We start from the raw sequence: 17,024 nt of genomic DNA, 5'->3' as shown, positions 1-17,024 counted from the left end.
TCCCGACTGGGATACCGGCAAACTTTACTAGCGCTACCGCCCACCTGTCTGGCTGCATTACCGCCGGATCACGGTTTGAGCAGTAGACGTTGTTCCCCATTCCCCATTGGGTCCATTGCACCCATCAGGGAATTTACGGTGCAATTACTGCACGGTAATACACCAAAAATTGGCATTTCCCCCACAAGTTTACCCCCAGCTCTGAGCTGGGGGTAACCATGCCGGGCTCGAGATTGGGCGGAGCGGTAAATACAGCAGTAACCCTGTTACCGCCACATTTAAGGGCAACCGCTGCCAACCAGTGATGAGGCCCTAAGGGTTGTAACTTTATGTGACTGGCCAGGCCCAGCTCTGTTGGCCTTTCAGAAGCACACATTGGGAAATGTGCTTAGGCCAGTCGCCCGCTCTGCTTCAGCCAGCACAGGAACAGGTAAAGAGCTATCTTTTAAGTCTTACCTGCCGCTGGTTCCATTATATTTGCATTTTAAATGAAGGAGACGCAGAGTCAATTCCTGAAACATGAAAAAAATGTGACATTAGATTTCATTTTTTAGCAATAAAATCTTTTTTTTAAGCAGAGTTAGGTCGTGGAGTTTTAGCTATGAGTATTTAAGAAAGTCAGCATCAGTGCCAACTTTAGCTACAGCAAACAGAGCAACAATACCAGAATTAGAGCTGTGTGATAGAGAGAGCAGATACAGAGGAGAGCAAAATAATTTATAGAGGATACTTAACAGGTAACTGTGTATTGCCATCCAATAACGCCTTTGAGACGGACTGGTGACATGGTGAATGCATTTACAGAGGCTACATAATGGCTAAACGCATATTGGTAATGTGATGCAATACCACCATCCAGGGGTTCTGGTGGCATGCAAAACTCATTTTAGAAGATACATACCAGGTAACCGTGTATTGTCATCCAATGACATATTTGAGGGGCTCTAGTGACAAGATATATTCCTTTATAGAGGATAGAAAATGGATAACCATGTATTGTGATCCTATAACACGATAAAGGGGCCCTGGTGACAATATATATGCTTTTATAGAGCATATTGGTAGGGTAACTGTGAACTGTGACCCTACAATAACTACATGGGTCTCTGGTGACATGAAATATGCATTTATCGAGGATAGTGGTAGGGCAACTGTTTACTGTGATCCGATAATAATAAACGCAGGTGGCTTGTGACATGATATTTGCATTTATAGAGGATATTGGTAGGGTAAATCTGTACTGATATACTATAATACCAACATGGGTCTCTGGTGACATAATATATGCCTTTATAGAGGATATTGGTAGGGTAACTTAACTGTGACCCTATAATAATAAACACGGGTCTCTGGTGACATGATACGTGCATTTATGGAGGATATCGGTGGGATAACTGTTTACTGTGACCCTATAGTACCTACATGGATCTCTGTGACATGATATGTGCATTTATAGAGGATATTGGCAGGGGAACTGTTTGACCCTATAATAACTACGTGGGGTCTGTGGTGACATGATATATGTACTTATGGAGGATATTGGCAGGGTACCTGCGAACTGTGGTCTTAAAATAATAAACACAGGTATCTGGTGACATGGCATTTGCATTGATAGAGAATATTGGTGGGGTAACTGTGAACTGTTACCCTATATTAACTACATGGGTCTCTGGTGACATGATCTATGCATTTATAGAGGATACTGGTGGGTTAATTGTTTACTGTGATCCTATAATACCAACATGGATCTGTGGTGACATTATATATGCATTTATAGAGGATATCCGTAGTGTAACTGTTTACTGTGATCCTATAATAACTGCATGGGTCTCTGGTGACATGATATATGCATTTATAGAGGATATTAGTGGGGTAACTGCGAACTGTGGCCCTATAATAACTACACGAGTCTCTGGTGACATGATACATGCATTTATACACAATGTTGGTAGGGTACCTGCACATTGTTATCCTATATTAGTACCTGGTGAGGGGGGGGTGGCGTCCTCCCAGCCAATGAGGAGGCTTGGAACTGGGCCCTTACAACACAGGGAAAGACCCCGCTCCAAGGCTCCTCAGAGCGGGAGGCTGCCATCTTCCCTCGCCGGGAATCAGGTAAGTATGCTCCCCGCTCCCACTCTCCCCACCCCCTCTTTCATATATTTAAGTCCCCTCTCCCTCCTTCCGCTTACCTGCTGTAGCATTGTCCCACGCTGATGCGTCTCCGGTGCGCGATAAGCCACCTGGGAAAGGGTAGAAGGGACTACAAGTAGTCCCTTCTATCCTTTCCATGGTGGCCATTTTGTTTGTTTACATTTTTCATTGGTTGCCATGGAAAGGGACTACAGATAGTCCCTTCCCCCCTTTCCCTGGCAGCCATTTTATTTATTTATTTTTTCTAATAATGTCAATGGCCGCCATGGAAAGGGAGAAGGGACTACGTGTAGTCCCTTCAAACCGATCCCAGACAGACATTTTTTTCTTGAGTGGTGAAACGGTTTCGATCAAATTTCTCTGCTTGAGAAAATAATGCTATTAGTACCCCGGTACGACATGCCAGGGTACTAATAGCAATAGAACCCTTGGAGGGGGCATTACCAGTCTGGTAATTTCCTGGGGTTTACGTAAAAGCCCTTGCATTGCTCGGGCTTGTAATTGAAACCCTGGGGCATTACCAGACCGGCAATGCTCCCCTACTTGGGTTCTATTGCTTAAATAATAAACACGGGTCTCTGGTGATATGACATATGCATTCATAGACGATATTGGTAGGGTAACTCTGAACTGTGAGCCTATAATAACCACATGGCTCTCTGGTGACATGATATATGACTTTATAGAGGATATTGATGGGGGTAACAGTTTACCGTGATCCTATAATACCAACATGGGTCTCTGGTGACATGATATATGCATTTATAGAGGATATTGGTGGGATAGCTGTGAACTGTGATACTATTATAACTACATGGATCCCTGGTGACATGATATATGCATTTATAGAGGATTTTGATGGGATAACTGTTTACTGTGATCCTATAATATCAACATGGATCTCTTGTGACATTGCATATGCATTTATAGAGGATATCGGTAGGGTAACTGTTAACTGTGATCCTTTAATAACTACAAGGGTCGCTGGTGACATGATATGTGCATTTATAGAGCATATTGGTGGGGTAATTGCTTATTGTGATCCTATAACAACTACATGGATCTCTGGTGACATGGTACATGTATTTATAGAGCATATTGGTGGGGTAACTGTTTACTGTGATACTTTAATAACTACATGGTTCCCTGGTGACATGATATATCCATATAGCGTACAAGAGATGTGTAACTGTGATGCAATAGTGCATTGAGATTTGCTGGTTGGTTCTTGCATTTTGTGGGAATGCATATTTCATCAAAATGACATCACACCAATTAATTATGGCTGGTAATTCATCGATTATTGCATAGTTCTTGAGAATTTCATGTTTAGCCATTCATAGCCATTCATAGTGCAACCGCTCAAACTGAAGCGTCACTTTGCACTTAAAGAATAGGTGTTATGCTATCCAACTTATCAGTCCTTATTTTGTTGACCTCAGAAGGAGAAAAGTGTAAGATTCGGATCTGTGATATGGGGATTGCACATAGATATCTTCAGTGCAGAAACCCACTGTGCTCCTGGGCTGCCCCTGCATGTTTTAAGCAGCCTCGGCATGAAAAGGGTGTTACCGGATCATTGTGTCCAGCAGGGTCCATGCTGCATGGTTAGATCTCGCCGCTTGGCGTCTTAAGGAGACGTATAACACCTTATCTGTATGTCAAAGCCGCCGGCGAGGACCTTCTGCGAGTAAATCACACAGAAAGAGAGTTTGCGAGTTGCCCCAATCAAATAAAATCTGAGCCTGCAATGCATGAATTTCATGTGCCACAAACTAGTAAAAAGATTGCTCTCGTGGAGCAATGTATAGGTTTATTGGAAAAAAAGCAGAGAAAATAACGAGGGAAAGTCCTTGTGCATAGAATCTTGGTCCGGGGTGGCTCCAGCTGGAGTCCAGAGGCCACTCAACTATGCAAAAATGCTGTCACAAGTACATCACACCCCAAAGACTAGCCTGCAGCCTGCGCTCAGGCTACAGGATGAAAACCTCTCCATGCGAGTCACCCGTGCCTCCTTCATTCCGCCACCTGCCCTCCTTGCCCGCGTTGTATATACAAAAGTTACAAGGCCAGCGAGCACGGAAAGACCAGGGCAGGGTGTTGCATGCCAATATTGCACTGCCTGTCAGCATAACTACTCAGAGGAAACCCAAGTCGTCAATTTACAATGCCCCTTTACGGAGGACAAGGTGGTCACCAACCAATAGTGTCCGTAGGCAACAGCAACTCTTACCAACATCAGCCGGTCAGGTCCTCATTACGGGTTTGGCAATATTTCTAGTGCCAAAGCCACCAAACAGAATTACCGTTAGCACCTGTGTTCACCTTGGCAACTCTGGCAACGTATGGGATTCCGTTATTCCCCAATCTGAAGTTCCAGTGGAAAGAACATAAGATGCAAATTGCAGAAGCCAAACATAACTTCTACGCCAATCAGATTACCCAGGCTGGAAACCAAACTAAAGAGCTCTTTGGACTCCTGAGGTCTTGGGAGAAGGCCATTAGCATAAATCCTGTCATTAAACCTACTAATGAATCTGATGACTGCAAAAGACTGCAGAAAACCTTTGCCTATAAACTAAAAACCGCCCAAAAGAAAATTCTTCAAGAATTAGCTAAAACAACCCCTACTGTTACTCACAGGTAACTCAGTGGTAATAGTACTGAAGAGGCACAAATTAATCCTAAAACTGCCTTAAAATCCTTGGCTGAGGGAGAGCAGTCCCTCCAACAATCTCAGGTTGAATTTTGTTTTAAGGAACACTCCACGACAGATATTTGTAACATTATGCGGGCCATGCACCCTACAAGCTGCCCGGGGGAACTTTTACTTTTGAAAATTATACTTGAACATAGAGATGTGTTTGCCCCTTTTCTCTGCCGATTTGTTAATTCCTCTTTTCGCACTAGTCACATCCCTTCTTCTATAAAACACATAGCAGTTCCCCGCTGTTAAGAAAAGCTGGTCTGGAACAAAATGATGCGGCCAATCTTAGGCCAATTACTAATACACTCTTTTTTTAAAAAAAACTTGTGGATAAGGTAGCTACGCTTCAACTACAAGCACACGTATCAGAAAGAGGTATCTTTCATAAAAGACAATTAGGGTTTCGTAGCTTCCAATGCACAGAGAGTGCCTTGTTAGATTTACAAACACACATGCTCTCTGGGCTGGAATCTGGCAAGTCGGGGTTGCTGATGCTATTGGACCTACAAGCAGCCTTTGACTTGCTTGATCATGGTATCCTGTTGGACTGGATGGCTACTGTTGGAGGTCTCTCAGGGGAGCAATAACTTGGCTCAAATATTTCCTTGAGGGATGTAGTTCCTGAGTATACTGGGGTGACAGTGCATCCGATGCCGAGATTACCGTCTGTGGAGTCCCCTAGGGCACCTGCCTTTCCCCCCTGCTCTTTAACATTTATATTATCCCATTGTGTAGGGACCTTGAAAACTCTGATCTCTTCTTCTGCAATTATGCAGATGATTTTCAGTTCTCACTGGAGGTCTGTGGAGATCATAACAAATACCAACAGTCATTAGACGTGGTCTATTTGATGGTGAAAGACTGGATGACGACTAACTGGCTTTGGCTTAACGCCAAAAAAAGAAACTAATGTTATACGGCCCAAGACAAGCCAGAGAGAAGCTGAGTTGTCTGTATAGCAGCTTCCTGGTTGATGGATGCCAGATTCCAGTGGTACACAAGGTAAATAGCCTGGGTACTTACCTGGAGGCCAACGTGGACAATGCCCAAGTTGATGCAATTGTAAAAAGCACTAATTATCTCTTGAGAGTGCTCCGCCAAGTGGCTCCTCTGGTCTCAGAGGATAACCGCAAGAAACTGGTTCGAGCTGTAATGCTAGCAAGAGTGAATTATTCCAATGGGAAATCTCTTGGTTTTCCAGAAACAGCTAAAGACCATTCTGTTTTCATAATCTTGATTTGGCTACCAGCTTTTACTAGATAGGGTTCTGTTTTTCTTCCCTCTTTATGGTGCCTGGACACCTTCGGGCTTTGGCGCCTTAAAAATAAAATAACATAACATAACATAACCTAACTGGCAAAAGGAGCATTGTCGCTCAATTTAATGCCACTGGTGCCATCAGCTATGTGTTTTGAATTAATGGCGTCTTGCAGATGCAGGCACTTTTCAGGTGTGAGATCGCAAACCAATAATCAGATAAATTGACAAAAAACAGCTGACAATGGGCTTGATGCCTATTTTTACCACTACCGCTGAACTCGTAATAAGGCAGAGCTTCCTCGTAAGGCTCACGATGGGCAACATGTCTAGACAGGCTGAACTAGTATTTCAAAGCCACATGGGGAAAGTATGACAGTGTTTAACGTTTCGTGTTGCTTCATCCCATTAGCAAGGAAGCTCGACAACTGTCCAACCAGCATCCAAACTGGATCTGCTGTAGGTGCAGTGGTGCTTGCAGAAGACTTAGATGCCCAAGTGAACCCTGATTTGGAAAGATTCTGCATGAGAAAAGCTGGACTGCAGAAAGGCTAATCACTAGAAGTTTTTAGCCAGAGCGAAACAGCTCACAAGCCGATGCAAACTACACAATCCCGAGAAGCCAGTTATAGAGGGCTGTGGCTCCACGAGGCAACAAAACTCCAATTCTCCAGCAACCAACGATCTCCCTCATGAAGACCTTAGCAATGGCGTGCAACAACAACCCTTCAGACAACCTGACGATGGAGAGCGTACAGGTGATAAGATGCTACACACATCATCTCGGGAGCGTCTCTGGTCCCAAGGAGAATGAAAGATAGATCCATCAAACAATAAATAGTCCCAGAAAAAAGTAAATCACACAACCAGTGTTCCAGCAGTTGTCCATGTAGGGCACATGGACAACTGCTGGAACGGAGGGGGCAGAACCAGTGTATGCTAGGTGGACAGTCACCTCGAGGCTGAACGGAGATAGCCGGAGAAAGCACAAATAGTGAAGAAACGCAGAAGCAGCATCACTGCACCTTATGCCAAGTGCAAGCAAGCAGTGTCTGCGTGTCGCCAATTATTGACACGGGTGCATCAGTGGCGTTACTGACAAAATTCAAGTTTTCGCAGTCTATGCCAACCGTATGACAACACCCAACAAAGGAAAACATTTTAGCAATTGGGCGCAAGCAACCAATCTCACTGAGCGTGTGTCTAAGCAGCAAGCTATTCATCATAGAAGACAAAGCAACAATGAGGCCGCTAAATGCAGCCCAACTGAACCTGACACATTTAACATTCAATATGAACTCAACAGACCTGTGGGACGACTTCGAGTCACCATCGAAGGTTGGCTGCATCAAAGGTATGAACAGTACAACCAAAACGCCAAAATAATGGAAGTTCCCATTCCACAGGAGACGGAAGGTGAGAAAGAAACTTATCAGACTTGAGTACCCAGACATTATCGAAAAAGTGAAAGGGGCCACTTGTATGTGTCTCACCAGCTGCCGTTCCTGGCAAAGCCAAACAACCAGATCAGGTACACATCTGTGTGAACATATCGATACCTGAACCTGACCACGCCATCAGGAGGAAGGGACCACTGTGGGCAAACTGACTGACTGGTAGAAAATTATTCTCGAGACGCAATCTGAAGGCTGGAGACCACCAGCTCGATCTTTACAATTGACGCATGAAGGACTCAGGAGGTACAACAGGTTCAGCTTCTGACGAATTTGCACAGACGTGTCTGGCAGCCGCCGAGGAGCATACAGCGTACACAGTTCTCCCGTGCAAAATTGATCGAGTTTGAGGCACAGTTCTGAAAAATCGATGCCAAAAACAAGAAGGTATGTTTGGATAAAAGAAGAATACAAAGCTGTTGGGAAGTTATGATAAAGTCCCAGAACAGAGTTTTGTTCTACAGAGTGGAAATGACCACAAGATCGTTTTGGTTAGAACTGAACTCTTGATTTAAAGCAATTTGTCCTGAAGATGACCTCAACAAACAGCACACCAACAGCACTAGAGATAGGGCAGTATGGACAATGAAGGCCGAAACATATGTCGACTTTTGAAAAAGCATTAACACCAAGCTTCATCTATCTATGTTAGAACACCCCATTAGAGGTCTTCAAATAATGACATGTGACATAAATCAAGTTGAAGATTGGCAACTGATATACGAGGAAGACTGTTAATAATTTGTTTCCTATTTTTAGTCTCCAATAGTATACAATATGTATGGACTACAATGGTGGCGGCAAGCTAATGTCACCTACTAACCCTATTTTCTCGCACTTATGGTCACTTGTTTTATTATGTGTTTGATTTTTTTTATTTTTTTATTTATTTACTTGATTTTAACCAAAAAGAATTGATTTTTACAAGGTATAAAAAACGATCAGCGTTTTTTTTTTCTGAGATCTGTTGATGCAGTTTCACCGGTTTCAATCTTGGCTAAGTTCGTTGTTTGAATCAGAGTTCTGTAGCTTGTTTTAAGGCAGCTTCGAGAATCTTGACTGCCACTGTAACCCATTTTGTTTTTTCCCCAGCGATCAATCTACACCACCAAATCTGTTCTTCTCTAAGAGTAGAGTCCTGAAGAAGCGGTAGCAAGAATGCCGCTCGGAGGTGGGCGGTTTTAGGACAATTCAAGATCAAATGTCTTGATGTTTCTGTGATGTCTGGGTTTAGACATAGTCTGCAGGTTTTGTTTATTGATTGAGTACGGATAGCCCAAATTTCTTGCGTTGGCATCAGGTTTAGTATTGTTCGCATGAACATTTTTCGGAGATTTTTGTTTGGGAATTTGATGCAATAGTTCAGCGTAAGGTTTAGTTTGTTGGTGGTAGGTGGGAGGTGGTAAAGCAGTTTGTTTGCCGTAGTCAGGTTACATGTTTGATATTTTGATTTTAGATGTTACTGTCACCAATCAATACAATTATAAAAGATTTTGAGAATGTAACTTTCACGGAGATCCTGTCTTCCTACTTGATGAAAGGAAATTAATAATACGTGTCATTTTCCTGTTGAACTACAGGGGATTAAGAGAGGGGAACTCAATCCTGAGGTGCTTTTCCTTGTGTCAGCTTCATGTGTCATTGGCAGCAGAAGTGCTCAAGGAGGGAATACTGGGGTGCACTTCTAGCAAGTCTACTTGGAGACAATGTGATGACAGTCTGGACGTACTGCCACACGGCAGAGGACCACGTGGAAAGACTCGGGCCTGTGGTGAAAATCCCAGCAGATTGAACCGGACAAAAATAAGAGAATCTTACGGAAAAGCTGGAATTCTTTAACACTGCAGCCCATCACTCACATTTAGAGGTGAACGCTGGAACTGCAGGGGTTCATCTTCACCCTATAACACCTGCCAGAAGTAAACAACTCCACCAGGTTTTCAACCGTGGCACTAAAGGGAGGTCACACCCAGAGAAGTTAAGGAGACACTCAATAATAAGTCTCAGCCCAAGATGATGGCGGAGCTTGCAACGCTGAAAGCATGAAGGCCTACAAGAAAGTAGGTATGTCTTCAGATTATCATGCAAGCAATAACCTTGAGACAATGGAAAAGCCAGATCCATGGGTTCCATCACTACACACCTGCTGCCCCGGTGAGCCCAAGACTACAAAACCAAACAAGCTGTTGATCATTTACACAGTTAAAATCAAACTACTCAAAAGACAACTGGTCTGGTAAGAGCTATGGTATCTACGCTAGTTCTGAAGTAGACTCCTGGGGTTGAGCGGAGGCAAAGGCAGGGAGGGTATAATGGGGTAGATGTGTGCAGCCCTGCACATAAGTGACACACCGGACACCTTTACTTGCTCAAAACTGGCAAATACTCCCAATAGCAAAAGAAATAGGAGATAAAAGTGCTCCCCACAAGAAATAGGAAAACACAGGCACATAGGAGCAAACGGCCCAACCCCCATACTTCAACCCACACAGCCCTAGTGCGACCAGCAAAGCAGTGTCACAGGAAGGAGCTCTGAGACTTCTACTGCTTCATATGAAGCAAAAATGCCCCTTTTAATTATCCTGGATTATTAGGTGCAAAGAAGTAACAATTACAAAAACATATCTGTTTTAGAATTACAGTGCAGTTGCCAGGGGAGTTGCTAGGTCTTGAAAAGACCTGGGGCTATGCTGATGTCGGAACTGTTGGGACTGGGGGCTAGCTAGTCTTTTGGCTGTAGCTCCTGAGATTCTATCCGGGGCTACAACCAAAAGATCAGGGGCTATAGCCCCCTTAGCCACCCCCTAGCAACGCCCCTGGCCGTTGCTATTAAAATGCTATTAAATAATACCCGCATTGGGAAAGGGAATTGCTTTTTTATTCCCTGGCCAAAATTCACTCCCAACTTCAAAAGTAGGGAGTAAAGTTCTCCCGCTTCTAAATGTTACCTGGAGCCCTAGATAGAAGGAGCTCCTTCTGCGCATGCTTGATTCCGCCGGCCTGTGCCACTTGCCTAAATACAGCGCTGGATATAACACTGCTGAACCTGCAGTGGCTGTATCTCAAGAGCGCGGCCAAGCCTTTGTTTTTTGCACACTGTCCTTAACATGCAAATAACAGTATCCTTTTCATATAGGAAACTCTGACCACTTCCGAAACAGTGAAGTCTTCTGTATGGAAGAGAAGATGGTTGATGTGGGAGTTCAGTCTTGCAGCCATGCCTGCCATTGAGTGTGCCGTGCTGACTTGTATCTCGTCCCCTACAAAGCCCCACATATGGGGTTGCCAGTCTTTGCCAAGAAGTATTACTGTACATATGGTGGAAGACCAGGAAGAACTGAGGGCCTGCAGATGAGATATGCATGGGGGTGCATGTTGCTCCCTTGTATGTGGGTCAACGCAGAAAGACCCCTGTCCACTCTGCCCGTTCATTTGAATTCATTTTCAGAAGGTTCTTGAGGCTAGTGTGGTGGGAACTACGGGGTTCTAATGAGCATGGGTTTTACTGATTTTTGGTATGCCGAATTTGCCCGTTTTAAAACCTCTTTCCCCCATTCTAATGGAGGTAATTACATTACCCCCAAATGACTCTCACTACCTACCCCATAACCTATACTAACCTACAGTAACTCCTGTCCATCGTTGATTGTTTAGGGGAAGGATGTTTTTTCGCTAATGACACTAATTGCATTTCGTGTCATTACTAGCTTAGAGACTTTCTCGAGCATCAGAGCATTCTTGACCAATTCCAGTCTGGTTTTAGACTGTCAATGGGTAAGGAGACAGTGCTTGTTTCCATCATTGACGACCTGACCATGATTGTGGACCAGGGCGGAGTTGGTATATGGGTCTTGCTTGATTGCTCAACAGCGTTTGACACAATTGATCACTCTATTTTGTGTCACCGCCTTGGGGAGACTGGGTTTGGAGGACCGTCTCTTTCCTGGTTTGGAGCCTTTCTGGACAATCGAACGCAGGTGCTCTCTTTCCCCCCTTTTTGTTTCCACATCGATTCAGCTCACCCGTGGAGTCCCCCAGGGGTCTGCTATCTTCCCTTTACTTTTTAATATCTATGTTCTCTGCTTGCCAGACTTATTTGTTCGCATGGATCTCAGTTCTATACCTATGTGGATGATACGCAGCTGATCTTGAGGATGGACCAGTTTCAGGACCTCCAAGCTTTGAGACTGAGAAACTGCCAAGAGGACATAAACAGGTGGATGAATTCCAACTGACTCAGCCTCATTCCATAAAGACTGAGGTCCTCAGACGGTCAGCAGCGGCCCAAGTAATGTGGACTACCGACTACTGGCCTTCTTCGCTCGGCCCTCTGTGGATCCCGGTGCAGGTCATTCAGAACTTTGGGATTAAGGTGGCGTCCTCCGTTTTGGCATAAGCACAGGTTGCTGTTAGGTGTAGTTCAGGGCATCTTAAAATGAATATCTTGAGAAAAATCAGTCAGCTTATCCCAGCTAACCTGCGTAGTCGTTTGGTCTCGATGACCCTCGCAGGAACCATAGACTACTGCGATACAGCATTGCTTACCCAGCCTAAATTCCTGATTCAGCGCCTGCAGGTATTGCAGAATTCTGCAGCAAGCTTGGTTAACGGTCGCCCTAGAGTTTCTCATGTATTTCCGGTGCTCCACAGCCTCCAGTGGCTTCCTGTGGATGCTTGAATTAAGTTTAAATCCCTGTGTACTGTACATGGGCATACTACGGCGAAGGTGCTCTTTATTTCCAGGAGACCTTTGCTAATTATGCTCCCTCTAGGAATTTACGCTAGTCCAATTCTTTATTGATTGCAGTTCCACGCTTTTCCAGAGCCACTATAGGGGGCAGAGCCTTCTCACTGGCCATCTCTCAGTTGTGGAACCTCGGTGCCTCTTTCACTACGAGCAACTAGTGACCATCTCGCCTTTAGAAACGCCCTGAGAACATTTCTATTCAACTAGACATTCCAGTACTTACTTGCACGATATCATTCTACTGGGACTGTCTCCTCTGGGGAGGGGCGGGTCTCCCAGCGCCAATATAGCCGCGCTTTATAAATTCGGAAATAAATAAATAATACTTAACCCAAAATTGGTAGATCCATATTAGTAACACCACATCCTTGTGCATTTAGGCACATCCAAGGAATGTACCGAGTAACTCCACAGCATAGGGAGGTGGGGCCAGCACTGTTTTGACATTCTAAGATGAGCCTGTGGATATGAAGATGTTTTCAGGCTTCACATTATACTCAGTTTAGTGTCTTCGGTACTATGGTTACCGAGTACCTTTTCTATTGACCGGCGATGAGTTCTGTGTCAGCTTTATCGACTTGCCGGACGTAGACCAGCTGGATTTGTCGGAAGCTCGACAAGAGGATGTTAGCATAGTATGGTGTGTTGATAGATTGTGGTGCCTACTTTCGAGGCATGGAGCGGTGGGATAAAAGAGGGGGCATCTGAGTTGTCGCAGCACAAGAAAGGCTCCATTGGATATGGAGTTTTTTTGATTGGCTAGCTAAGGTGGCTCTCTGGGTGGATCACCGGGTTTCTTGTACATGCTGCAGATGTTCCTGGGTGCGTGAAGGAGGTAGTCAGAGGAGAACTCCGGCTGGGTGTGTGCAGCATGTGTTCTCCATCCAGCATGATTACGTCATTCCTGGAGTCAGCTTTTTTAAAGCCTCCCCATTGACTCCTGGAGGGTCTTTTGAGCTTTGCATATGGCCGTGAATTGGGAGCTTCTGGGCTTAGGGTGGATCTATGATTCATCTGGGTAGGAGAGTTAGCAACGGCGAGTGGTCAGGGCAGCAAATGGGAAATTGGAGGGACAATTGTATGTATAAGACCAGGGCATGAAAGAGGAGATTACTGGGGTACCCCCACATGTGATGGTGCCACATTGAGTAAATACAAGGGTTGGGTTTGATCCACCGATCTTGCTCTCTGAGGGATTGTCTAGTATTGATCCTCAGCCCCGGAAGTGACCTTCAGCCTTTCCATGAGTGCACAGTGGGAGACCCCATAACATGCGGCGAGGAGGAGGTAGGTCCAGGGTGGCGAGCATGGTCAGAACGTGTTTGGCAAGCTTAGGCGAGGATGTCATCTTACATGCACACGGGGGAAGCGCTGGCACCATGTTTGGGACTGAATGCAGCCTGCTGGGTATTCTAGACTGCGAGGGTACTACATCACTGATTGGTGTTCAAAGCCACCATGAACCCCAGTTTTGTCCCAAATGTTGCCCTTGCAGCCCACACAGATGATAAATGCTTCTTCTTACCTCAGACAAAGGTCGTGGCCACTGTGCGGTCCCGGCAGACAATGTGTACCAGGTCTCCCTGCCCAAGCAAAAAGAAGACGTTAAAAAATATTTCTTCGTATGAGGAGGTCATATCTAGTGAGAGAGGTCACACCATAAGCGTGTCTGATGTGCCTGTTGTTCCAGTGGATGTCAGGTATAGAATAAAAACGTTCTAAATCAGGACGGCCTCGACAAAACAATGCAGTGAGGAAGGGTCCATCAACAGGCTGCTAGATTAATAATATTCAGGTAGGGGTTTAAGGGCAGGGTTCAAAACATGATGTGATATGGGGCATAAAACATGCAGTAACAGAGGGATTAACTATCATGCAGTGAAAGGGTGAGTTAACAATATACAGTGACGGAGTGGGGAGTGGGGGTTAAACAACACTCAGAGACTGCGGGAATATAAATATGCAGGTAAGGAGAAGGGGGTGCAAACCATGATGTGATATGGGGCATAACACATGCAGTAACAGAGGGATTAACTATCATGGAGTGAAAGGGTGAGTTAACAATATACAGTGACGGAGGGTTAATCAAAACTCAGAGACTGCAGGAATACAAATATGCAGGTAAGGAGAAGGGGGGTGCAAACCATGATGTGATATGAGGCATAACACATGCAGTAACATTGGGATTAGCAAGCATGCAGTGAAAGGGTGAGTTAACAATGTACAGTGACGGAGTGGGGAGTGGGGGTTAAACAACACTCAGAGACTGCGGGAATATAAATATGCAGGTAAGGAGAAGGGGGGTGCAAACCATGATGTGATATGGGGCATAGCACATGCAGTAACATTGGGATTAGCAAGCATGCAGTGAAGGGGTACTTTAGCAATATACAGTGATGGGGATTGAACAACACTCAGACTCTGGGATTAAAAAATATTCAGGTGGGGTATGGGGAACAAAACATAGTTTAAAACGCATGCAGTAAAATGGTAATTCAACAGTAAACAGTGATTGAGATTAAACACCACTGATGCATTGAAAGGGGGATTGCTAAAAACCATGCTTGAATAGAGGGAAGACGCGGCCCTGGGGCGACAGGGTAATTGCAGGCCCCATGCAGGGCACAGTGGGGGTAAGAGAACTAATGCAGTGGCAGGAGTAATGTGAGGCTCGGGGATGAACCAGGGAATAGGAAGAGCAAGGAGAGACTTGGGCTGTTACACAACATGCTGATACATGGGATTCTAAAATGCATGCGGTTACAGGAGACTGCAGTGTATAGCCAGATGCGTAATACAAAACCCATACATTGACGGGGGTGTCATTAAATGACTAGGATAGGGGGCATTATATAGACAACACAGTCACGGTGAGCTATGGGGAACGTGCTCTGACAAGGGGATTCAAGACCCTTATAGTGAAAAGTGAATCAGGGATTCTAGTGGCCGCACAGTGACAGGGGACTATAAAGGTCATGCAGTAACCTATTAAAGCTGCAGCGGCCAGGCTATGAAATCCCCTTGGATCGTCAGGTAGATTATAGGTGGGTTTATAAATAAAACAGTGATAAGTGACAGGGAAATACAAAGTACATGCAGGATGGGAAAGGGAGCACACAACCCGTGCAACGTTAGCACATATTTTGAAACGCATCCATTGCAGTGGGTTTATCGAAGCAATGTCTGGTTCTGGAAGCATCTCAAGACTTTCCACTTTGCTTCTGCCTGCTCTCTTCCTCTCCCCTGCTGATCTCCTCTCTGCTATTGCACTGGCCACCTGGCTACCCTCTGAACTTCGGGCCCAGGTCTCTGCCCGCCCAGTTGCACACCTGCACTGCCTCCTGGCAACCCTTGCACTTGGGTCTGGATCTGCAACTCTACACTCCCTTTACCTGCACTTCTCAGACACTTCTTATCCGTGCTTAACCCTTGCACTGCCACCTGCTGGCCACACTACTTGTTTTTGATCCTGTGTCCTGCACTTGCCCTTTCTCCCCTTTCCCCTGGCACTTTTCCCCTCCCCTCTCCCCTGCACTTGCGCAATCTCAATGTCACTAGGCCTAGTAAGATCGTTATCTTTGTCCTACCTTTGTTTCCCCTCCTTCCAAATCATATCATATCATGTCAGCGCATGCAATTAATCCACAGGATCAGGGGGTCTTTAAAGCCCATGAAGTGACTGAGGCATTCAAAAGCCAGACAGCGATGTGATTGGGTGTGGTAAAACCCATGCACTGTGAGGGTGACTATAAGGGGAATGGAAAATGCAGTGGCACACGAATGATAACATGCATATACATCACAAAAGGCAACCGGAGCCGGACTATAAACTGAATTGCTAGGCCATTTATAGAATGCAGTGGCATGGGTCATAACAACATGCTGTGCCATCAATGGCGGGTACTCACTGGCATGATTTCGGACACCTCGCGAAGCAGCCCAGTTTGTGTTCCATAAACATATCTTGCAGTTTGAAGAAGCAGTGCCCTAAGGAAAGAGACAGCGGCAATGAATTCATGACAAGCATCGAGGGGGTGTAGATTGGCAGAAGTCAACTGTCAGACCGGACATTGTGACTTGATAGCAGGGGGCACTACGGCCCAGGCATATGGGGCACAGTGCCTGTCACATTGATTTTAAATGTGTTTATTTGGTGTTTTATAAAGTGCCACAGGTATACGAAACCCTTCGGAATACATTGAATTAGAGTACTGATGCAGGGGTACAGGGGTACAAGAGTACAAGGCCTGCTAACGTTTGGACTGGATGCAGCGGATTGGATCATGGAGTCAGAGATTCTGACATCTTTTTATTTTATTTATTTTTTCATTTAAAAATGTATAATAAATTATCCGACCGGAAGGTATCAATGCACTGTACGATTTGAACACATATAGAATTTCAATAGACCAGAAACAGTTATAAAACACAAACAACTAAATAAGTCCTGCAATAAAAAATAAAATAAATAAATAATACTACATAAGCTAAGAGAGTGTAAATGAGAGTTTAGCGCCTTCTGAAAAGTGAGCAGCGAGCGGAGAATACGTAGAGAAGAGGGTAGGGAAGGCCAAGCATGAGGAGCCGCTGATGAAAGCACCTTAGGAGAGAGTATCAAGAGTGGGATGGCCAGTCTAAAGACATCTTGACGACGCGTACATCTAGACCCTCCAGGGATCAGGTGCTTGGATGCCAGAAGGAGCCG

At 45.0% G+C, this 17,024-nt stretch overlaps 1 protein-coding gene across 2 annotated transcripts in view; it reads right to left on the bottom strand.

Moving 5' to 3' along the window:
• Positions 1–17,024, bottom strand: part of SCNN1D (sodium channel epithelial 1 subunit delta) — a 280,184-nt gene that overhangs the window by 31,363 nt on the left and 231,797 nt on the right. For both annotated transcript variants that reach the window (XM_069610096.1, XM_069610095.1), the window contains exons 9-11: positions 16,228–16,306; positions 13,845–13,902; positions 457–512 (exon numbers count right to left, since the gene is read on the bottom strand). In XM_069610096.1, coding sequence (XP_069466197.1) covers positions 457–512; positions 13,845–13,902; positions 16,228–16,306 — 193 coding nt within the window. The remainder of the gene's footprint in view (positions 1–456; positions 513–13,844; positions 13,903–16,227; positions 16,307–17,024) is intronic.

The sequence above is a fragment of the Ambystoma mexicanum genome, chromosome 8 (genome assembly GCF_040938575.1).
Source record: "Ambystoma mexicanum isolate Mex_15411 chromosome 8, UKY_AmexF1_1, whole genome shotgun sequence".
Taxonomy (NCBI): domain Eukaryota; kingdom Metazoa; phylum Chordata; class Amphibia; order Caudata; family Ambystomatidae; genus Ambystoma; species Ambystoma mexicanum.
This window is presented reverse-complemented; position numbering and strand designations above follow the sequence as displayed.